Source organism: Papaver somniferum, chromosome 1, assembly GCF_003573695.1.
Source record: "Papaver somniferum cultivar HN1 chromosome 1, ASM357369v1, whole genome shotgun sequence".
Classification (NCBI taxonomy): Eukaryota; Viridiplantae; Streptophyta; class Magnoliopsida; order Ranunculales; family Papaveraceae; genus Papaver; species Papaver somniferum.
Window position 1 is genome coordinate 239,446,212 of NC_039358.1, and position 19,335 is coordinate 239,465,546.

A 19,335-nucleotide genomic window follows, 5' to 3' on the forward strand; every position below is an offset into this window, starting at 1 on the left:
GATACAGGTAAAATCTGCGGTTCCGGTTTTTATGCACACCCCTACTCCGAATAGATAACTAGGATCCACATATCCGTTGCTCACCCTAGGTTAAAGTTAGTTTTTTGTGTTTGTTCTTTTAGTCTTTTCTTGATCCTTTGTTGGGCTTACGACTGATTTTGCTTGCCTTCTTCTGGGATTTTTGTTGTAACTTCCTCTTGTGGCTCCTAGGGGTGAGCATTTTACCTGTAATCCGCGGATTTAATCGCGACCAATCGTAATTTTGCGGATGGATGTCCGGCCCCGTTCACTAATAGGTTGGACGCGGATGAGATTTTTGAAATCCAACGGATAACGGATTGGGTCCGGATGCAACCTTGAAAATCCGTTGGACATCCATATCCGTTAGATTAAGCGCATTTATATAGTTTTTAGAAAATATATAGATAGTTTTGAAATTTTTAGGGTGTTTGATTGGAGTGTTGTCCATGGCACTTCTATATTTATATACATGTATAAAATGTGTAGGTTCTATAAGAAGTCATCTATATATGATTTGTTTTTTCTTTATAAATTTGAACTTACACAAATCCATTGGATTATCCACACCCAATCCTTTCATCCGTGCATCCATTGGATGCAAATCCGTTGGATGTTGGATTGGATGCAGATGCCAAATTTGAAATCCGTAGCGAATTGGATTGGATGTGGATGAAGTAAAAACCGGTCCATGCTCACCCCTAGTGACTCCTTTAATACTGTTGCGCTTTAAAAAAGAAACATTCGAGAGCCCTATACTTTTGAGTATGGAGTTGGAAACGTGAAGGGAAAACACTATCTGGTGGTGGTAAGGAGGCATTGGGTATGAAAAGGGGATATAACTCTTGTGCATTATGTGAGGAGACTAGACAAGGTTGAAAGTATGGGTGAGCATGGACCGGTATGGACTGGTTTTCACGTTATCCGCATTCAATCCAATACATTACGGATTTCAAATTTAGCATCCGTATCCAATCCAACATCCAACGGATTCGCATCCAATGGATGCACGGATGGACGGATTGGATACGGGTAATCCATGGATTTGTCTTAGTTAAATTTTATAATAAAGAAATAAGACCAACATAAGTAACTTGTTATAGAATCTAGATATCCTATATATATGTATATACAAATATATAAGTGCTATGGACAACACTCCAAGTACACACATTAAAAATTCATATTTTATCTATAGTATTTTCTAAAACTATATAAATACCTTAATTTAACGGATATGGATGCCCAACGGATTTTCAAGGTTGCATCCGGACCCAATCCGCCATTCGTTGGATTTCAAAAATTCCATCTGCGTCCAACCTACTAACGGACGGTCCGAGTATCCACACGTAAAAATACGTTTGGTCCCGATTAAATCCACGGATTACGTGCCACATGCTCACCCCTAGTTCAAAGTAAGTGTGTGGGTGAGTAAGCCCAAATACGAGATAACTTGGCTGGGCCTAATAATGTGAAGATTTAATACAGTACTGTAGTGAGTGATGATATGCACTATGCAGCACAGCAGGCAGCAGCAGTGACTTCAATGACTACTCTCTTGGTATACATCCACCCCCTCGCTCAAAAATTCCCAGTTCCGTCTGAGACTGTTACTAAGAGCATCATGCAGTTGATGCATGGCTTTCCTATGCAGATGGAACGAATATCATTCAATTGAAACCTCTAATAAACTAACTAATTAACCGCATTACTCATCAATAGTACTATACCCTATTTTCTTAAGCAAATTTAACACGCAGAGAAGATTAAAATTCCATATAATCACCACCACCTTTAAATATGTAGGGAATCTTCCCATTTCTCCATTCAAGTTTGTTTCTAATTATTTAACAATGGCTGTGAAAGTCTGCATGTTCTGGATCTTTTTAGCTGCTGTGGCTTGTTTGATAGCAGAGTCATCATCAACTTCTTCTGATATGTTAGTGGGTGGCGAAGTCGCAAGATCATTAACACAAAGATGTAATCGTGAAGGTGGAGACTGCATCGGTGAAAATAATGAATTAATTGTGGATTCCAAAATTAATCGCCGTTCGTTGTTTCAACCTAAGAGACATATTAGTTATGATGCCATTAAGAAGGACTGGATTCCTTGTAGTAAACGTGGAAGGTCTTACTACGATTGTACTAAAGCATCTCAAGCTAATCCCTACAATAGAGGTTGCACAGTTGCTACTCATTGCGCAAGGATTATCAGATAAGGGAATGGTGATTTTCAAAAGAAAAAAAAGAGTGATATAGAAAGAAAAAAAATGATGAATTACGTACGTAATATGCTCATCATAATAGCTAATTAAACAAAATTTAATGGTATTCTGCAAATATATGTGTCCATGTACGTAAGTAAATAAAATATATTTGCATAAAAAAGATGGAAAATTAATTACTGGTTATTCTGATTTAGTTATGTTACTATCTCATCTAGATCTACTTCTCTCTTCCTAATTGTTGATCGATAGAGATGAATGGAGTGAAAAAAAATCCGATTGTCATTACATTTTGTAAGGATTTAGAATGTACTGAATCCGGTTATGTCTGAGTGACTGTGTATGAGAGAGTGCCTGACTTGTAATTGTGTTAATCACACAGTTTTTTACTGCTTTCTGTTATTTTTTTAATTGTAATTGACAGGTTGTCTCTCTCAGACAATATAGTCTGTCTGCTTCTTTGTAACACCCTTTATAAGGCTCTCTCTCTCTTCTGTAATTTATTTATCAAAAACTAAATACAGATTTTACTTCTTACTACTTCTAAAATCTTTCATGGTATCAGTCTTCTATGGAAGATTTTGATTCTTTCATTCTTTTTGATCCTCACTTCTGAAAAACAATTCCGTTGTGCAAATTCAACATCTAAAATTTCTTAAAATCTCTAGAATCAATCTCTACTATTTCTTAAAATTTCAATCACCTTTATCTGTAGTTCTAGATTTATTTTCTTTTCAAGATTTAGATTTCTTCGATGGCTACACATTCGTCTTCTCTACCCTTTCAGAATATCACAAATTTTGTTTCAGTGAAGTTGCAAGATGATGGTTCTAATTATCTGATATTGAAAAATCAATTCGAGTCGATTCTTATCATTACAGATTTGTATGAGTTTGTGGATGGCAGTGTTGATAAACCTGCTGAAACTGTAGAACTTGATGGAGAAGATATTCCTAATCCGTTGTTTTTCCATTGGCACAAGATGAATAAGTTCATCATGTCTTGTTTAAATGCTACTTTTGATGATACTATTTCTCGCTGGATTATTGGCTTTTCATCAGCACGAGAAATTTGGGTATACTTGGAGAGGAAATTCTTTCAGAACTTCTCAGCAAAGAAATCTCTTCTCCGTAGCCAACTTCATTCAATCAAGAAAGATAATAACAGTATCTCTGCTTATTTTATTGAGTTAAAAGATATTACAGATTCTCTTGCTGCCATTGGAGAAAGAGTAGATGAATCCGATATGGTTATGTATGCTTCGATAGGTTTAGGAAAGGAGTATCGACAATTTGTGATCTCTGCTCATAATAGAGATACATCATTTTCTCTTCATGATGTTTTATCAAGACTTTTGTTCATGAATAATGACTTAAGGCAGAAGCTGCAGAATCTTTACAAATTCTTGATACACAAAATTCAGCATATTATACAAAGAATCATTCATCTAATAATGCATCTACTTCTAAGTCTAATAATGCATCTATTTCTCACATTGATGGTAAAAACAAGAATGTCATACATGATTTTAGTGAAGTTGAATGCCAGATTTGTAAGAAGATAGGACATACTGCCAATATATGTCATTTTAGGTACATTCCTAATAAAGCTCCTTCAGGAAAGGGTAAGGATAAGGCTGAGGGAAGTGGTGCTTCAAATACACTTCAACAAGCTTTTGCCTCCATACAAGTGAATTATGTATCCTTAACTAGCTCAGATAGCAATGTTGGTTCAGTTTGGTTGCCTGATTCAGGTGCCACCAGTCATTTAACTAAGGATATTACTCTATTAGACAATGCAAAAGTTCATGATGGAACAGACAAGGTTATGGTGGGGGATGGCACTATGTTACCAATTGAGAAAACAAGTAATATTGTGCTAGTTCACTGTGTTTTCTCTCTTTGGTTGGCAAGCTGCTTTGCTTAATCCAATATCAGCTTGAGGGGGCTGTCTGAGTCATTGTCTGAGTGACTGTGTATGAGAGAGTGTCTGACTTGTAAGTGTGTTAATCACACAGTTTTTTACTGCTTTCTGTTATTTCTTTAATTATAACTGACAGGCTGTTTCTCTCAGACAATACAGTATGTCTGTTTGACTGTTTCTTTGTAACAGCCTTTACAAGACCCTCTCTCTCTTCTGTATTTTCTTATCAAAAACTAAATACAGATTTTACTTCTTATTACTTCTAAAATCTTTCGCATTTAGACAGGCACAATCTATTAAAAGTCTGGTCAACCGGCTTGGCATTATGCATACCCACCTTTCTACCACATATACGCATTCAAAAAATTTTGGGGGTAAAAAACAATAAAAACTAAAATAAATAAAGAGGCCCTGATACAGCTTCGACCTTGTTTTTGTCCGAGGAAAGCAACATTTTATTTTTGAATTTCAACTTAAGTGGCTGCAATAGAAAATTTAATAATCCTCCGCAAGAGCTGGTTAAAGTTATTATTGGCGATAGTCAGGCAGAGCAAAGCTTATCCTGGAGAGGCAAGCTTAGTTTATAATTCATTTGTTTGTTGTATCCGCAACTTGTTTGAAAAAAGGAGGAAAAAAGGAGGAGACAGATCTTGAGTCCAAATTTAATGCGACCTCTGACTTATAGTAATTTGCTAACTTTAATGTAACTTTGAATACGAAACCTTGAGGATGTCATGATAATATTACATAAATACAAGATCAGATTTTAATGAAAAATCAAACAGATTTATTTCAGACTCTAGAAACAGTAGTCACTATAGGAGGGTTCGAGCCCTCAGCCTCCCAACGGGGAGGAACATACAAGCACATAGTACTCCTAGAAACAAGAAAGCATAAAAGCAAATACAAACAGCTGGAGCAGAAAGGCATACAAGATAACGTGGTGAATCTCTAATTGCCTTCAACATTAAACAGGCAACGCTATATGAGCTAAATCGGCATTAGCACTTGTTCCCAGGCATTGACCATAATCACCGAATTCCTTAACATACTCAACAATGGCTTTAGCCATCGGAACAAGACCCTCAATACTGATTAGGCTGTTGACTTTATCAGCAAGATGATCTGGGACTTCATACTCCGTTGTGGATCTGATGGTACATGAATTAGGACCAGTGCTTATGATTTTGAACTTATCAACGTAAGATGTCACGCCCATGGCTAAGTACCCTCCTGAAAGTTGTTGCACCTCCTTCAAACGTTGAGCATGATCTATTTTCCTGAACGTCTCTTTGTATGACCGTGGCACTTCCCCTGAGAACATCATCATCAAATTAGAGTAGTCAGATATACAGATCCATATCGACAAACAAACAAATCTTATGGCCAAATTAAAGAAAAAATGTGATGGAAGGAATATGGAGAACATACCAGGAGGAAAAATAATGCGTATGACGGTGCCGACACCACCATCTCCGCTGATGTAATCGATCCGGTCAAAAACATGGGGGAGTAATTTGACGATGAGCTTAGGGAGTTCTTTACAAGCGTAAACACCCCAAATAGAACTGGCTGATAATGGAACATCTATCTCGTTATTAAGTTCATACCTCATTGAATCTGCTCCTTTCCCCATCAAAAACAATGCAAAAATCACCATAAAAATTGCTGGTTTCATCATATTTCTAATTTATGGAAATCCAATCCACAGTAGATTAGAAGGTGGTATGCAATTAAGCTGCTGGCTAGTTTCTTGAGAATATCTAAGTTGAATGTGTTTTTGTGATAGAACTTGAATTTCACTTGATGTTGGGCATGCCCTTCTTATGGGACAGGATTGGCTTATCGCCTCAATATTATTTTCCTGTTTGCATTATTTTAAAACTTTTTGAGTGGTTTACTGTTGGCGTTTTCGAGAATTTGTATTGCTTTGAAGACAATAATTTCTTTGCACGATCTGTACTCCTTTGGAAACGAGTAACACGAGAAGTGATTTTTGGTATATATATTTTTTACTAGAAAGTGACAACGAAGTCAGCTTTCTTTTTGGATCTGAATCATCATCTTATGTTCAGTGGAAGTTCCGCCGAATCTCAACTAGAAGTGTGTAACAAATCCAGATTCTAACATAGTTTCAGAGAGCAAAATGTACTGTGAAAAATTCATAGTTATTAGCTGGTGCAAGTGGAAAAGTGAAATAAATGCAGGAACCATAGCTCTAAATATATGCACTTTAAAAATAGATTTTGAAGGAGGGAGAGGGACCATCCAACCATGTTGCATTTAGAGCTACCAAATCTGATAAAGATGTGACCTTCCTAGTAACAGTACATAATTAATAATAATCGAGATTCGAGAGAAGATGTGTAGTGCTGTGGGAACGAATACAATTGTTGGGATTTTATAGCACTAACGTGTTACGTGTCTACCAGCCAGTGCCATGACTCATGCGGGTAACCTGGATTCTGGTTGGTAGGATTTCTTCTTCATTTTCTCTTTTATACAGCCAAAGCAGGTCTGGACCAACCCGCCAACCCTATTGTATACTACAGCATGTAGAATAGAGATGCGTATCCATCGAATATCCTAGTATTGTTCCAAGGCTTCTAGGAGAACAAATTGGTCACTTATCCAACACAATCTTTTTGGCTTTTCACCATCTTAAGTTATAGACAAATGTACATAAAGTGAAAACATGGTTGGTGGTATGTAGACGACATCAATTACAATAAGCCAAAAAGAACACAAAAAACACCACAAAAATGGCTGGTTTCATCATTTCTGTTTCCCTAAGGAAAGGGATCCTCAGTAGATTAGAATATACGCTCCCAATTAGACTAGTTTCTTGATAATATTCTAAGTTGAATAATGTATATGAAAGTGTTAGAGCTATTGTTGATTTCACTTATGCAAAACAAAGGTTAAACATAAAAATTGGATTGCGGCTGAGTCACTATCAGGTCGTTATCTTTAAGATGTTTTGTGGTTCTTTCTTGAGTTTTGTGCAAGCAGTCTTTCTTTGTTACAACGTTCCCAGGATAAAACAGTTGAGAAAAACTCTCGTCGATCTCTCACGCACACAGTGAGAAATCGATCACTTTCACTCTTTTAATCTTGCTCAGAAAAAACTTGGTCTCTTGATTCGCAAAAACATTATATGGAAAACTCTTATTTTTCTGTTTCTCAAAACTGGCTTATTATAACCTTCGCAATTAAGACAAAATTAATGGGAATAAATTTTGGTTTTAATTGTCTCCATAAAATCCTGTGTAACAGTCCAAAAACGGTCAAGTAATTTATGCCAGAATAAATACTATTTAATCTGTAAATAAAACCTGTAAAAACGTTTGAAAAAAAACTTTTTAAAATGAGCAAAAACTACTTTCCAAATTCAAGAGACCTCCCAAGACCCCTAAGGTCCCCCTCCCGGACTAATGTTATATATATTATTTATATATACACCCATCAGTAGGGGGAGGGATTCGATCCTGAGACCTATCTCTCCGAACCCAAAATGCTTAACCATTAGGTCAAGCTCGAATTGTTGATATAAATGTACAAAATAATTATTTTAAAACATACACCCCAACAGAAAGTGTTTTGGTGGTAGAACTTAGTTGTACTTGACGTTGTTTATGTCCTTTTTATAGGGCGGGAGGAATAGGATTTCCTGTTCGCAGCATTATGTTATTATTATTGGGCCGCCACTTTTTGATTTTTCAAAAAGGGATCACCTACTATCTGCAATCCTTCGGGAGTACTCTTTTTTTCTTTTAATCCTAATATGTTTAGTAAAACTTCCTGGAATCTCAATGCTACCAAAGGTGATAAAGATCCATAAATTTGGTCAATTAACCCAATAACGATAATTAATGACTGAAAAAGATATGTAAAATTTGATACTGTTTAAATGGACGAGAATGTAAAAATAGCCAGAATGTAAACAGTTTCATCCTATCCATTTTCAAATACTTTTTTATTATTTTTAATTTACATCAGGATGCATCCAGTTTCGCCCTCACTATTTTATAAATTTAAGCCAGGATGAATCCAGATTCATTCTTACTATTTTTTTGATGTCCATTTCACCCATACTATTTTTTACTCGTCCATTAGAACCATGTTTTAAAATTATTTGGGCAATTGATCCAATTTCTCATAAAGATATATCACTTGACCTTCCTATTAAAGTAATAACTAATAACCATAATCAAGAGAAGAAGTGCACTCCACTGGAAATGGGGGGACTTAATACCTCTAACGTCTCTACTAAACCTAGAGGTATTCGGCCGTGCTAGCACGTTTATGATACAACACAGTACATTAAAATTCGAGCACGGCACATCAAATGACCGGCACAGCCCGTGGATATCACGTTAGTTTAATGTATTGTGTTGTGCTAGATAAATAGGCACATCATCACGGCACAACACGGGCACGCAAAGAAAACACATCACGTCATACATAAAATACTACACAATATATACATCACATTGGATACATACTTTACAAAAGAGTCATTGCTTTAGCCAATTTTTGACATTTTATTTTCGTTGTGCTAAATTATTTTTATAATAATACATGTACTAACTAAAATATCTCAAAAATATTTACTTTGGAAAACAAAAAATAAGTGTGCTAGCACGGCACAACGCATTTATTTTTCTGACAGCAGAGCACGGCGCGCCATTTATCACAAAACATCTGAATCTCTAACACAACCCAGCACAACACGCAGCACGCTAAGCACGTGACTTCGTGGACTGGGTTGTGCCGGACTAGCACGTTTCACACCTCTAAAAACCATGCGGATAATCTGGTTGGTGGATTGCTTCTTCCTCTTCTCTTTACATTGCCAAAGCTGATGTGGACCACCCGCCAACAGTATTCTATACTATAGTTCCTCAAGGGTGAAGGCACAAAACATTTCCACAGACACACCAACACTAATAAAAAAAAATATGGACATATAAGAGATGCGTTGAACCCATTTGCTGGTAAAATCATATAATTTATAACATTGGCAAACTGAAGGAGTACCGAGTTGGTGGTGCGGTGGTATTTGCTACCAGCCGCAATAGTTTGGGTTATTTGGGGAGAAAGGTGTAACTACGAAAAATCCATAGCTACACTCACACTTGTATTCATTGTTCTTCACTAATAATTATTTGGTTTACCTAGACTCCATTGAAGAGTTTTTTGGGAGCTCTAGATCTAGTTTTTGGGGGAGAAGAAAATAAGGACAAAATAAAATCTGATCCCTTTCTCTCTCTTAGATATTTTCTTAAGTAGTAGAGAGTAGAAATGAATTTACAAATATAACCTTTACTTACAAACTAAGTAAACTAAGCTAAGATACTATGTTGACTATCCTAGGGATGTTATACTACTTCGGCCTTCATTTGGCGCCACATGTCGAGCATGGTTTTTGGTATCTACATTCTGCCCTTTTTTCCTTGAGCATGGCTTGAAGAGCGATCCTTAAGGAAAAATCCGTTTTGGTGTAGTTCTTATAGCGAGATGTGTGGTGCTTGAGTGGATGACTTTGATCTTTGTTGTTGAAGGGACGACCGAAAGAATAATAACTTGAAAAGTATATACTTTCCTCTTATTCTTTCGCGAAGTTCCGAAGCTTAATTGTTGTATAGAAGCACCCTTCGTTGATCTTGTTGTTATCGATCATGAGTTGTTGTTGGATCCATTCATTGCTTCGATTTGATTTTGCCCTTGTACGTTTTTTCTTTGCGAGATATATTCGTCAACCCTACCCCTTTGCTTTAGAGAAAATAATGCTGCAATCTCGTCTTGCCTCTATTATTTTGTCGTGTTACGTGTAATGAGCTCGGGTTTGCTTGGTCCACTTCTTGCACATTTATTCATCATTTCCAACGGCCCCGTCAATTCTATTGCCTTTCCCTTGCCGAGATATTGCTCGTTGTTCCACTCGATGTTCCCTTTTTGTTGATTGTCATTGACCGCTGAGTCCGATATTCCTCAACACGTCTTTATAGTCTTTAATTACGTCCATCCCATCATGTTCAATCCCTACATCGTTGGCTTTATATCCTTCACCTGGTGGCCTCCGGCTTTGTCACCTGGCGTCTTTCGATCTCTTCGCAGTGACCCTTCCTGCTTTCGGTCTGTAGTTGCAGGAAATCCTATACTACACCCCTCATATGATTTCATTGTTGATCAACTCATTTTTAGGTTTACACTCTTAATTTTATTGATAAATCTTTGAATGTTCTTACAAGAAAGATAAAGAAGTCAATAATGATCTCTGCTCTGAACTTTCTCTCTCCTATTTACTTGTTTCTTACTCAAAAAGATCTTTCTCTTTTCTTTACAACTCGAACGACTATTTATAAAAAATACATAGTGGATGACAGCTAATTTGTCCTTTATTTTCGGATATGATCTGTGATATTCTCGCAACCTTACAATTGTTAATTTCACAAACTCTCTAATCTTCGCAGGACTATCACATCTTTCTCGTGATTCTAGATGACGTCATTTATTCTATCATTTCTGAAACTGTTCTACGACGCTGTTATGCTGTGTCATTGATAATTTCGCTGAAACATTATCATTGCGAGATTCTGATCCTACTTCTTGCCTCTTCTCATATCTTCTCTGCAAAGTAGAAAATGATATGAGAAAAGTCGCAGCTGCTCATCTTTTCATATTCTGCATTTATCACACGTATTCTTTCGTACATTTACTTCTTGACATGTCTTCTGTAACCGCAACTTTTCAAACGCTCACGTCTATTCGTCTTAATGGTGTTTATTTCTTCGAGTACAAAAAAAATCTCCTTTATATATTCATCTTACTCTTCTTTCTATTTTTCTTTTTACTTTCTCTTCTATCTCGTCTCTGCAATTCTGTTATTCTTCTGCAAGTTCTGCTGCTGTAACTTTTTCTTCCTTCAATCCTTTTACTTTCCATACATTCCCATACTCTATATTCAAACATGGCTCCAAGTGGTCATAGATATGAGAAGAATTTACAAGATGTCCAAAAAGATCTTGCTGATAAAGGTTTCACACTCTCCACCATTCCTAGTGAGAATGCCAAATCAATTCTTTCTGTCAAGCTTTTCTCTGATCAATATTTTGATGATCAATCAATCATAGTTTCGCTAGGTCAGATTCTCGCAGGTCTCCCTATTCCTTTTTATAACCCAAATCTTCCTTTATTTTATGAAATTCTCGCTCATTCGGGATTTTCGCGAGCCATCTTCCAACTGAGTGGGGACTGCATCCGTCTTATGCTAGAGTTCGCTAATCGTGGTGCTGGTAGAGGATCTCTGTACTCCAAAGAACTTAGGGATCCTAAGTTCGCAAACCTAGAGATAGTTGCTGAGAAGTATATAGTGGAGAATTTCTTTAAGAACTATGAACTTATCTCCATGAAGAAAGAGAATACTCGCTGGGGTATTCGTTTAAAAATGAAAGATAACATTGATGAAGCAAAAGTTCTCATGCAAGATATTGACTGGCATTCTGGTAAAAACACAACTCCTCGCCAATCTAAATATGATAAATGGTGTGTTTTTCCTTTAATGCTAAAGGGACCCTACATTGTTGGGTCAAATGTTCTTCTTGCAAATCTCGCTACTTATCAACCTTCGGTTTTCTCTTGGCCCGAAAAGGAGAAAGAGGTATGTTTCTTTTCATTTAACTCACTTTATATTTCTTTATTGATTTTTATTATTCTGTTCGCTAACTCTTGCGGCATTCCGCAGATACAAAAACTGAAAGATAGTTATAACAGGACTGGGAAATCTAGTACTCTGTTAGCTCTTCGCTCCTACACGGATGAGGTAAGAAATTTTCTCTTATGATTTTAAATTTTCTTCAACTTTCTCTTTTGATCTTAAATAGTATATTGTTACTTCCATGCTTCTATTTTTTATTTCTGTTTGTGTGTGAAGATTATTGCTGAAGTAGAAGAATCTGCCGATATTGCAAAGATTGGTGATAAAGGTAAAGGTGCTCTTCGCAGGGAAAAATCAACTGGTCCTCCTCTAAAGAAAAGGAAAGTTCGTTATTCTTCTCCTTCAAATGTTCCTCCTAACGAAAATTCCGAAAGTGACAAGGGTAATGAGGACAACGATGATCTTGTTGCAACTGAAGATTCTCCACCCGAATCTTCTATGGCTAAGCTTTCTGGCCTCTTTTCTGATTCTCTACAAGGAATGAGAAATAGCCAATTTGCAAATACCTGCAAAGCTCTCGCTACCCTTTGCGATGTCCCTTTACTAGATGGTGATAGCTCTCTTCGTGGAGTTTCTAGATCAGTGACTCCCGACTTCTTGCATTCTCTCAATAGTCTAGTATACTTTATAACTCAAAATTTTTTCTACATTAATATTTTTTATATCTTTTTGCAGTATGGAAAAGCTTCTTTTGCTGTTGCCTCAGATCTAGAGAGAAGACGCGAAAATCTTGAAAAGAAGTTAAAGGTCTTCGCGAGAAAAATAGACAATTGTAAATTGATTCTTCTTCGTATAAGAACAAAATCTCTAGTCTTCAGCAAGCTAATAATCAGATTTACGGTATGTTACTTTTCTCTTTTCCCTTTATTCATTCATCCTGTTGTTTTATCTTATTTAAATGATCCTTTTTGCAGATATTTATGGTCTTTCTCATGAAGCTACCCTTCTTCGCTCATTTCCTAATGCCTTGGATAATGATACCCTTATTGAACGTCTTAACAATTCCTTAAATAGCTTCTCAAATGATAGAATTTCATCTCTTTCTCTAAATGAACTTAGATCTAAATTTCGCCTCTTAGAAATTGATCATAAATCCAGTTTAGGCTTAGCCAACAGATTTAAGCGTCTCCTTATTGATTCCAAAGAGAAAACCAATGAGTTACGAACCAAAATTAGTGGTCTCATAGATGATAAGGATTGTATCTCTGATCAAGGTGCCAAGGCTTTGGCGAAATTCCAAGAGGCTCTCCTTGAAGTTCAACTTGAGCGAGATGAAGCTAACCGCAAGAATATTAAACTCTGCAAAAGGGAAAATCAAATTCGTTCTCATCTTCTCATAAGTAGTGAGGATGAATTTATTTGGGTTGCAAAAATTTTAGATGATGCTAGAAAAGATTTAGGCGTAAATGTTAGTCTCCAAGTTGAACATACAACCTTGATTAGAGATATGATTTCTGACAGAGAAGGTTGATAATTGCTCTTCTTTACTAATATTTTGCTTCTTATGAATTTTCATCAAGTTAATAATTGTCTGTCTTTTGTTCGCAGATTCTGAAAATAAATATCGTGAAAAGATTGAAGAACTTGAAGCTAAAAAGGAGGAACTCGCAAAGAATGTTTCTTCTCGCAACGACAAGTATTCTAGATTAAAGAATCAAATCAAGATCACTGTTGCGAATTTTAAGAATGACGCTATGCATTTTCGCAATCAAACCATCCAAATGGTTTGTGATGATCATAATATCCCACATTCTGATTATCCTTGTCTTCTAGAAGAAATCCCACAGAATACTCCCAGTTTGATTATCTCTGATAGCGAAGCTGACGATGAAGAATCTGATAGTGATGGAAGTTCTGATGGTGATGAAGATTCTGATGCAGATGAAGAAGGAAACAAGTCTGATGAAGATAATGAAGGATTAACCAAGAAATAGTCTTTACTTCTTTCTTTGATTTTTTGTAATACTTGTACATTTATTTCTTCTTTCTGTATATTTGTGTTTCTTTCAGTTTGACCTACATAAATTAAAACAATTCTTCTTTGCAATACAGTTAATCAATATAATCATTAATTCTTGAATTTGTGAGTAAATCTCTAATAGGGAGACAAATAATATTTTCTAATTTCATACATTCCCATACTTGCCTCTGTTATTTAAATCCAAATGAGAGATTTCATAAAAAAATTCTTATTGTATAACTTCGCAACCTTTTGCGAAGTGAATTTTGTTTCTTTTCAAAATCTCATTCCTGTGTGGTCTTATTTTTCCTTCCTAATTAAAGGTTTTATTATGCCACCTCTTGTCACTGCGACAAAATCGCAGGACGTCCTTGCACTTTCATGTAAAAACCCATTGATCTTGCCTTAACTTTTTCTTTTGTATTATGGCCTCTTCAGGAATGTTGCGACAATATGACAGGCCTAAATATTCTTGCGAAAATGAATCCCCATGACATTGCCGTATTGCGACGAAATCGCAGGACGTCTTCGCACTTTCACGCGAAAACCCATTGATCTCGTCTTATCCTTTTCTTTTGTATTATTGCCTCTTCAGGATTGTTGCGCAAATATGACAAGTCTTAATATCCTTGCGAATAAGAAGCCTCATGACATTTGAGTCTTAAGACACTTATCAGCTCCCTAATGGAGGGTGCCGCCCTTATCTTCCCCCTGGTTTGCCCCTTCAAGGAGGCGTACTTCTACCATACAAGGTTAGATCCTCCCATCCAGTCTTAACAACAACCAGTTGTTTTCGCAGCCTCTTATCCCTTTTACCTATAGGGTTTATGGTTACGAGACTACACCTTAAGTGGGGTTTTCTTCAGGCCGAGTGCAGTATAAGCCAAGACTTGTCAATAATGGCAAAGTACGCTTCAAACGTCTCTGGCACTCTTGACTCAACCGTGTACCTCGGCGCCTTGATCAGATATGCACTCCTTGGGAGAGTCCTTATTACCTTAGTCGCCCAACCTAAGTCATATGCTTAAGTTGAGAATCCAAGGTGCCTCTCCCGGATGGGCTTCATTGACCCCAAATCTCCATGACTCAGGTTCCGGTGGCGCTGTAGCCTTTCCCTGAGTCATGCAATAGGTACCCCCTTATATGACGTACTTTAGGTCTTACATTTGCCACTTGCGAAATTGTATTCGCGAACTAGGGTGTACGCCATAAAGGTTCGCCTCTTTCTCTTTTGTCATTCTTCTCTGATTATTTTCTGTAAAATTCATTATCTCTGCGAGAGTCTCGCAAATCATTATATTTTGTTGTTCAATCAAATGTATTTTTGATAATTTTACTTATTGCGAGATTATCGCAACAACTTAATCATTCATACATTTATTGTTTTTATTACCTTTGCCATCCTCTTCTTCTTTACTATTTTCTGCTACTGCTTCCTTGGTAGTAGTATGTTCATCATTTTTATTCTGAGCTAGCATTAATTTCGCAACATCTCTTCTCCTTTCCTTTCGATTGTATCCACCATTAACCTCTCACTTCTTTCTACATCTTTGATTTTGTGTCGCCAGTTTTCCTTCTTGTTTGCTCTTCCTTCGCAAGATTCTATCTCAGTTTTGTAACATCTCTTTCCTTCGACCCAATCTCCCTTTATGATTCCTACACCATTGGGGTGAGGGAATTTGATGCATTGGTGGAAAGTTGAAGCTACACCTAGAATCCCATGTAGCCAAGGTCGACTAATTAACGCATTGTAGGGTGATTCTACATCAACGATACAGAATGAGATTTCAGAAGATATTCCCTTCAATGGAATTCGCATAGTAACCTCCCCTTTAGGCTTCTTAGCAGTACCATTAAAACCATATGTATTATATGTTGATGGTATAAGATCATCATCTCTTCCACCCATGGTTTTATAAGTGTGATAAAATAAGATGTTCACAGAGCTTCTAGTATCGACTGGAATTCTATTGATTTCCCATGAATCTTCAGCTTCATCATCCTCACCTTCTTTGGGTTTTGGATTAATTTCTAATTTTATTACCAATGGATTGTCATGCACCTGTTCTCCTTCGGGAATTTCTTCTACAGTAAAAGAAATGATTTGTTTCTGCCATTCCTCTAGTGGCGATATTTTCGCAATATTCATAATTTTTATTCCATCATTATCTCTTGCGAACACTCTACTCAAAACATTATCATGAAAATCTTCAATTTTCTTATATGAATGTACGATAGAGTGACAGAATAGAGTTTTTGCTTTTGCACCAACTTCTATGAAGAATGTTTCTTTCTTTTTCATCTTATTCACTTTGTGATGTTCTGGTGGTGGTGGTAATGGTTGAGATTGCGAATGCCCTACCAGAAAGTCGTTTAGTTTTCCTTGACCTATCATTCTCAAAATAATTCTTTTTACATTTCTGCAATCGTTTGTGATATGTCCATGAAAATGATGATAAGAACAAAATTCATGACTTCTGTGGTTTGGAGGTGGTTCCATTCCCATGTTCCACGGTGTTAGTATATTTTCCATCAAGATTATAGCTTCCCATATCTTCTCCACACTTGAATTTAGAGGTGGCATCTTGATTTCTTCCCATATTACCTTGTGACTTCCTTGTCCTTGATAGACGCATTTATGTGTCTAATTTGTCCCAATTGTATATATTGTTAGTGCTCGATTTTGTACTTATTTGGTTATTTTAAGTCTTTATAGGTGTTTTTGGAGAAATAAGCTTTTGCGGCGAAATTGGCTCAAAATGTGGCATTTGAACCTCCATAGATAACGTACCAGAAGCACCCCAGAAGTATGCCAGAGACACCCCAGAAATACCCCGGAGGAACCCCGAAAAAGTGTTGAAAACATCCCAGAAAAATTACTAAAGGCACCCAAGGGACAAGTGTTATGCGGACCCCAGCACCCTGGATAAGGGGTAACCTAATTACTAGGGGGAGGTCACCTTCACCTTTTGAATTTTGAAATTGGCGGGAAAAGATAAACATCTCTGACAGATTTGTTGTGCGTGATTTGGAGGAGTTTGAGGTCGACTAAACCTCTGATTTTCATAGGATAGACTCCTTATGGGTCTAGGAATCTAATATGTGTGTTGGAAACGATTAACTTGGGCTCAATCGACGGGTTTTTACCTCAACAGCAAAATATGGAAAGTCACGTGTGTGACTTGTTTTAGGAAATTCTAGAGAGACTAAAGAGCTATAAACCTTCCCAAATATTCATATATATCTAAGGAAGAGTTTAGAATCAAAAGGAAAGCTCAGAAACGCGTAGAAACTCTAAAACACGAAATTGCCGCAACTTTGCCGTGAAGAGAAAGGAAGAGATTTTGGAAGATTCTGGAGAGATTTAATCGGTCTTTTTGATATAAATAGATTGGTTGGGTCATATAGAAGAGGTGTCGAAAGTTTGGGAACCTTAGGAGATCCATAGAAGAAGAAATCAGAGTTTGATCAAAATATTTTTCTGCTCCTGTTGCTGCTGAAGAACACGAGAACAGACCCTCACTGACAGTAGTTCTTCAACAGTGAGAACGACCAGCGGCTGACGGTATTAAAACAACAACGTAGCAGCACTTTTAATTTATCGTTCTTCTGTGACCCTTTCTGGCAGTCTTAAACTCACTACTTTAGCACTATTTCATCTTTTAATCAACTTTTGGGCTATAAACATGTATTTTGAGCAATTGATTAATATGAGGAGATAAACCTAAACACTAGGATGACGGAGGAAGCCCTATTTCACTCATGTGGTAATTCTAATAATTCTTTTATGACTATTTGCATTGATTTTTAATCGATTTATGATTTTTATTGAATGGGTGTGATTTCGTTTGATGGTGTATGCTTGGTCTATGTATTTTTGATACATCATGCTTTTGATTTACAATCATTGCTTTTCAAAAATCTACTTTTTGGGAAAGAATAAGAGTCCATATTTGTAATATTTGATCTATAATTGATTGGAATTATTATTTGAATCACATGAATGGAATTTGGTGGAATCCTGAGTATCAGTCTCTCTCGACATTGTGACAAACCTTTTGTGTATATATTTTCTATTTTTATTTTAAGTCTAGAACCCAATCTTATCAAGTCCGAGTTGAACGAACTTTACTACCACTTTCAAAACTACATCAATTTTTGGCGCCGCCGACACGGATTTGCTTTTAGGGTTTTTAGATTTATATTTCTTATATATATATATATATATATATATATATATATTTAGGTTTTTATTATTTTTGTTCTATTTTACGTTTTTGGGTATTTCTCTTTTGTCTACAGGTTTTGGAACATAAAGAAAATAGAGCCAAGGAGTTGGTGATTACATAAAGACTTGGAGCTAAAGATTAGAGCGAAAAGAACGGAAAAGAAGACAATTTTTATTCTTTTTTAGGGTTTTTTTTTAGATATAAAAAAGAAAAACAAAAAAAAAAGTGTGTATTAGGGTTTCTTTATTATTTTGTAAGTTTTCTTTTCTTTTTGGACTTTGAACTTTGGACATTATTTTTAAAACCCTAAGTAAGGGTTAAAAATTAAATAAAAACTGTTTGCAGGGAAGGACGACAGTTACGATACTGTCTCGGCCCCTCGGGTTCGTACACTGACACTGGAGTCAGTGGCCTGAGTCGACTTCAACGGTTCATCGCCCGTCTGGTACGGGAGGTAAGACTCTATCCACCCATGAATCCCCTGTCAGTGGGTTTTATTTTGTGTGACAACTCACACCTCTGCAATAGAATGTCGAACTAGTATTACAATAGCCAATACAACGAATATCATACTGAGTTTCAAAATGGACGTTACTACTTTGACCATAGTATGAATAATGGTTGGGAACATCAGTCTTTTGAAGGTTATGGTCCATACCATGGTGAGCCCAATTACTATCCACACGCCAACCGGTCATACGAGCAAAATTCCTCTCTACTAGAGTCAACACGTAAGTTAGCTGAGTCGACATGTAAGTTAGCAGAAATGAATAACTTAGTTATGGACGAAAGCAATGCAACGAGTGAACTTTCTTTCCTAGATTCAATCAGGAAGTCATGTGAGTCGACTCAAAATATTTTGTTAGAGGCCCAGAACATACTCTTAATTTCTAATATAGTGTTTCCAATAGTACCTTTGAAAATGAAGATAGTTATTCACATAATCAAGATGACGAGGATAAAATTAGTAACACTACTTGTTTAGATGAGGTTCAACCATTTTCATGTTATTATAATGATGATTATGATGAGGATAATGTTGATGAAGAATTTGAAATAAGTAGGCATAGTGATCAGGAATTTGTTACCCAATTGAGCTTAATAATGATAATGTTTCTAGTTCAAATCCAAATAATTTTAATAATTATTCACCTATTCAAAAGGACGAGGATTTGACTAGAGATACTCCCGTTTTAGACGATGTAGTATTTCCTTTTGATTACGAAGCTAATAATGGTTTAGAGGAACGAATTTATTCTG

The 19,335-nt window shown here is 36.4% G+C and overlaps 2 protein-coding genes across 2 annotated transcripts; one reads left to right on the forward strand and one right to left on the reverse strand.

Annotated features, from left to right (window-relative positions):
- Positions 1–1,790: 1,790 nt before the first annotated feature.
- Positions 1,791–2,483, forward strand: LOC113339224 (protein RALF-like 4). The gene has a single exon (XM_026584528.1). It carries the CDS (start codon positions 1,872–1,874, stop codon positions 2,235–2,237), a length of 366 nt encoding a protein of 121 aa, XP_026440313.1. The 5' UTR covers positions 1,791–1,871; the 3' UTR covers positions 2,238–2,483.
- Positions 2,484–4,930: 2,447 nt separating this feature from the next.
- LOC113339235 (S-norcoclaurine synthase 2-like) lies at positions 4,931–6,011 on the reverse strand. Its single transcript, XM_026584538.1, has 2 exons — positions 5,598–6,011; positions 4,931–5,480 (listed from the first exon to the last, which is right to left on the reverse strand). Exons 1-2 carry the CDS (start codon positions 5,845–5,847, stop codon positions 5,134–5,136), a joined length of 597 nt encoding a protein of 198 aa, XP_026440323.1. The 5' UTR covers positions 5,848–6,011; the 3' UTR covers positions 4,931–5,133.
- Positions 6,012–19,335: the final 13,324 nt, after the last annotated feature.

Bases quoted from the DNA above. Each gene is read 5' to 3' on its own strand.
- LOC113339235 (XM_026584538.1), bottom strand. From the start codon at position 5,847: ATGATGAAACCAGCAATTTTTATGGTGATTTTTGCATTGTTTTTGATG. The intron at 5,481-5,597 runs GTATGTTCTCCA...TGATGTTCTCAG, and splicing joins ACGCATTATTTTTCCTCCTG to GGGAAGTGCCACGGTCATAC.
- LOC113339224 (XM_026584528.1), top strand. From the start codon at position 1,872: ATGGCTGTGAAAGTCTGCATGTTCTGGATCTTTTTAGCTGCTGTGGCT.